Raw genomic sequence first — 5,011 nt, 5'->3', positions numbered from 1 at the left:
CTGTGGGTGAGTGACCCTTCCCTCGCTCTCAGGGTGGTGCTTGTAGCTCTTCCAGGTTCCTGCCAGTCGTCACGGGGTGCCTGACAGCTGCTCAGATACGCACACACGGGGGCTTTATTTAACAGCAAAAGAGATTCGGTTCTGAGGGATTTAAAGGGTGAGCGGTACTCGGGATAACCGTTCCGGCCCACAAAAGCCTGCAGATCGTGTTATTGAAGGGATTGCTGGGGAAAGGTTGGACCTAGTGTTTTTAAAAGGTTGTCCCAAAGAAGGGTGTGAAGGAGAGGAGTGTTTGCAAAACAGAGGGAATGGGCAGGTTTTTGGAAGCGCAGGAGCTGGGAGGACAGTGGTTAGAATTAGTTACAGTCAGTTATCAAATAACCAATGGGCTTATCAAACAAAACCAAAACGTCCACATCTAAATTTTTTGGGGAAAACCCCTTCCATTAATACTCTTTTTTCACTACTATTCAGCCTATTTCTCTCCTTCCAATTATTCCGGTACAGTTGGTGCTCTGGCAGGGATGTGTACATTTGGGGTGTAACTGCCTCTTGTCTGTTATCTCTTAAAGCGTGGCATAGGTTGCAAATCTTACACAGTCCTGAGCCGGCCTCCTTTGGAGACTCGCTGCTGTAAAGCACAGGCTGCGCTTACGTATTTGCCAAAACAGTAAGTGCTTGGCACCGATTCCTTCGGCATGTTGTCGTGGCAGTACGTGGGGCCCCAGAAAATATTACTTCGGGGCACTTATCCTTCTGGTGTTGTCAAAACTGCCTATAAAATGAAATTACTGATTTATTTTTTTAACATAGCATTGGATGGTAGCAAATATATAAGGACACAAACAAACAAACATGGAGATACGTCAGCTACAGTAAAAAAGAGAGCAATATTTGCCTTTGGGTACCATTTTTCTTTTGACTTCTCCTAAAGGTCAGTCGTGAAAAGAAGTGGTGACTCAACATAGATCTTCCAAGACTGCCAGCTTTCCCTTGAGATAGGTGTGATATTTCTTAGTAATTTCTCTGCTGATGGAGCATGTTAAATCTGCCACTGCTGTGCTGCCGTCGTGAAGCAAGCAGGACCGGTTGCTAGAAGGAGTAGGAGTGAATGTGGGCCGGTTGCCTCATGTTTCTGTAAAAGAAGTTCTCTGGGTAAAAATGGAATCCCTGCAAAACATGGGTGATATTTTTGAAATAATTTATATCAAACAAATCCTTCGGAAATAGAAGAGAGTGTCCAAGAAGAGTGAGTTTTAATTTTTTATGGGTTCATTACATTGGTGTCCTTATTCGTTAAAATCCCGTTAAAGTAATTACTCTTAAAATATTCAAATGTTATGAAATTTAAATCGACATATAAATAACTGTGAAAGATTAGCTGGAAACTCGACTTGAGCTGTGATTTTCTGCGAAACAGCCGCAGGGAGAGATGTGAGCCTTTCCTTATCACAGCGCCTTGAGGAGACCATCTACGAATTTATTTTGAATAGCTTTGCAGCCTCTTTCCCAATTTCTTAGAACCCGACGTGGTGGTGAGAAGGCAGGAAGCTTTGGCAGCAGCTCGCCTCAGGATGCAAGAGGAGTTGAACGCACAAGCGGAGAGATACAAAGAAAGACAACGACAGGTAACCGGAGAGCGTTTCGTTCTTTAACTCCTGGATTTGTCATCAGGCACTTTGCCGATGTTTTGGAGAGGTTTGTTTTGTGCTAGATACCAGGAGAACAGGAGGCTCATTCTCTCTCCTGGAATGTGGGTGGTGTTTTTCCCCCCTACTCCTTTACCTGGACCACTTTTGCTGTGGTTTGATCCACGGAACAGTAATGGGCAGCAGGTGTTTTGATGGACCTCCCATGACACAAGTACAAACCCACGTGCTGTGCTGACCTGCTGTCTCCTTGCCCTTTGTTGATTAGAGTGTTTGATATGTGTAGTATTCTGCTTCTTCTTGAAGTAATTAATCTTTGTGGCACTTCATGTGTGATGGGGGACACTGGGTCTGGTCTGGTTTTATTTGTTTTTTACAGGCAAATCTGTACCTACAGAAACTTAGCTCACATGCACAATGAATGGCTGGAGGGGATTTACTGGCATTTGGATTAACTATACTGTTACATACCTGTGTTTTCTGTTCTTAATGTCAAATATAAGTTGTTAGAAATGTAGCTTAGCCTTGCTGTAATTTCATGGTTTGAACTCCAGCTGGAGATAATGAGGGTTAACATATTGCTGTGTGGGGCAATGTAGAAAAGTGGATGTGATCAGCGTAGCAATAGTATCGCTCATTAATTCCAGCTCTTCTTCTGTTTTTACCTTTGCAGTTGGATATGTTCAGACCTCAGTTTATAGCTGATGCTTCAAGAAATACTGGCAGTTAGAAATGAATGAGAAGTCGTGTTGTGGAAGAGAATAGCTGCTATGTAGAAAATCTAAATCTAGTGTGCTTGAACCCAGGGAGCTTTGCTTTCTTTGGATGGAGTAGCTACCTTGTTTCTTTTTATTTGTTAAAGAGAAGTTTGTCTTAACCATAAATTTATTTGGTTTTGTGGGTAAATTGCTTTAGAAAAGAGCTGGGAGAACTGTTGATAATGCATATACATAAATATGTAACTGACTGTCCTCTCCATTCAATAAACATTTTCTTCTGTAGAACCCTACATTGCGCATTAAATTACTATTATGTGCAATGTTCTTTACTCAGTACTTTTTTATAAACTCAGGATTTAAGCTTGCCCCTTGGTTCTGTTTTCAAAATGTTTTGAAGCATCAGGTGGTCAAAAGAAGCTGCAGACACCGTCTGTATATATTGAGGACGGGAGTGGGAAGACATGGGTGTTAAAAAAGTAAATGCTTCCCTAGGCTCAGAAATACTGCATCAGATCGAGACAGGTGCCTTGGATGTTGATGAGCTTGTAGCTGTTTCTGTAGCACTGATGATCCTGTTATTTCTGAAATCTTAGTCTTGCATATCCTGGATTTGTTTCTTAGCTTGAAGAAGAGAAACGAAGGCAGAAGATAGCAATGTGGGAGAGTATGCAAGAAGGAAAAAGCTATAAAGGAAACCTGAAACTGAATCAGGTAATGACTGTGTTAATTAGGTTACAGTTACCTTTGTGTGACTGATTAGCTAAAATTCACGTTGACCAAATTGTGAGTAACTTTTTGCTTTTGCAAGCAGCCAGAAGTAGAATCTGGTGCCTCATCAGCAGTCCCGAAATCTAAACCAAACAAAAAGCCCTTGCGGGGAGGTGGTAAGTATGAAATCCTTAAAATATTCTGAGCTTGAAACAGAGCATTAATCCAGTTGCATACATAGCCATTGCACGTATTTTTTTCTCTCCTATTTTTTCTCTCCTCCTTGCCTCTGAGCAGTGTGACCTGCTTCGCACTTTGTGCAAAACCTAGCAGGAAGTTTCTGTGGTGCTCTGTCCTGGTGAAGCAGCACTTTAGTCTTCTTATAAATGCTTTTTGACGTAATTTGCTGAGATTGTTGTGATAGATTTTTACAATACTGCTGGGATCTTTCCACCACTATTGTAAAAGTTCTACAATTTAATATCTAGTCTGTCTTTCGATCACCTGTGGTACTAACTAAATGCGGGAAGAGAATATTTTACTCGGTATTATGTAGATTCAGACAGATAAAAGACTTTTATCTGTGACTTTTGAGAGTCACTTGATTGAATGTGTGAAACCTGAAGATACCTGATTAAACTCATTAAACCTCAATAATAGTGTGATGCTGAAATTTCTGCTTTGAATATTTTTCCTGCCAGCTGTTGACAGCATCTGAAGGAACTGGCAGACTGATGATACTTACACTGTTTAAGAGGAGTGCAGTCTAATGTCTGATGCTGTCAGATATCTCTTATGACTCCTGCATGGGATGAGATACACGGGTGATAGCTGTGCTAAGGGCCAGGATCAGGGCAGCTGGGTTGAGGCACCCTTCCAGCTGCTGCCTGTCTTGGTTCCATGCTAAGCAAAATCTTAAGTACCAGATTACAGAAATAGAGGTCTCTGATCATCTCATGAGGTAGATCAGCACAAAGTGAAAGAACCATCTGCACTGTTCAGCTGCTGAATTAAACTAGAAAGCAGAACTTGGCTGGTCTGAGCAAAAGAAGCTTCAAAGGTGGAAATGCCGCTTGAAGTTTCAGTGGAACAGGTTGCTTTGAAAGGCTACTGGGGTTTCAGTTCTGTCTGTCTTTGCCTTGTACAGAACAAATTCAGGATGTTTGCCAAGTTGTATCTTTCTGAGGGCGTGGTGGCAAAAGGAAGTTGCTTGTAGTTCTGGCCTTAGGACTCAAGTAAAATACCCGTTTGCCTCACTGTATATACTTTTCAGGGTTTTTTTGAAAAATCTTACAGCAGTAATCATAGAATCATAGAACGGCCTAGGCTGGAAGGGACCTCAGAGATCATTTTAATCCAACCTCCCTGTCATGGGAAGGGACGACACCTCTCGACTAGATCAGGCAACACGTGCAGACCGAACGGGAATTGAACCCGTGATCTCGGTGTTTTCAGCACCGAGCTCAACCCACTGAGCTAACCGGAGTGGATTTACCTTTTGACCTTCAGAGTATTCCTTGCAGGACTGGAATTAAGTCCATAACTCTTTGAGTAAGAGATATGCTCTTACACAATTTATTGTTAAGAGTTACTGTTGCTGCTCTGTGTACTCTGCAGAAGAGTATTAAAGCTTTAGTGCAGACTTAGAGAAATTAAATAGAAATTAATTCCAATTTAATTTAATCCAAATTGATCAAATTAAAACATGAGTGTTTTGCAATGGCTTTTACTGTTCGCACTGCAAAAATAAACCACCTCAAGCCTGGATATTTTCTCAAAGGAGACCTTATCGCTCTCTGCAACTTCCTGGCAGGAGGTTGTAGTGAGGTGGGTATTGGTCTTTTCTCCCAGGTAACAAGTGATAGGATGAGAAGAAACAGGCTCCAGTTGCACCAGGGCAGGTTTCAATTGGATATTAAGGAAAAATTCTTTACT

At 41.7% G+C, this 5,011-nt stretch overlaps 1 protein-coding gene across 1 annotated transcript in view; it reads left to right on the top strand.

Annotated features, from left to right (window-relative positions):
• Nucleotides 1-1,521: 1,521 nt before the first annotated feature.
• Nucleotides 1,522-5,011, top strand: part of VIMP (VCP-interacting membrane protein) — a gene marked incomplete at its 5' end in the record, with an annotated part of 3,936 nt that continues 446 nt past the window's right edge. The window contains 3 exons of the mRNA XM_009873103.1: nucleotides 1,522-1,628; nucleotides 2,990-3,079; nucleotides 3,180-3,252. Coding sequence (XP_009871405.1) covers nucleotides 1,522-1,628; nucleotides 2,990-3,079; nucleotides 3,180-3,252 — 270 coding nt within the window. The remainder of the gene's footprint in view (nucleotides 1,629-2,989; nucleotides 3,080-3,179; nucleotides 3,253-5,011) is intronic.

The sequence above is a fragment of the Apaloderma vittatum genome, unplaced genomic scaffold (genome assembly GCF_000703405.1).
Source record: "Apaloderma vittatum isolate BGI_N311 unplaced genomic scaffold, ASM70340v1 scaffold21767, whole genome shotgun sequence".
Taxonomy (NCBI): domain Eukaryota; kingdom Metazoa; phylum Chordata; class Aves; order Trogoniformes; family Trogonidae; genus Apaloderma; species Apaloderma vittatum.
Note: the sequence above shows the minus strand (reverse complement) of the source record. Positions and strands in the feature narration are given on the sequence as shown.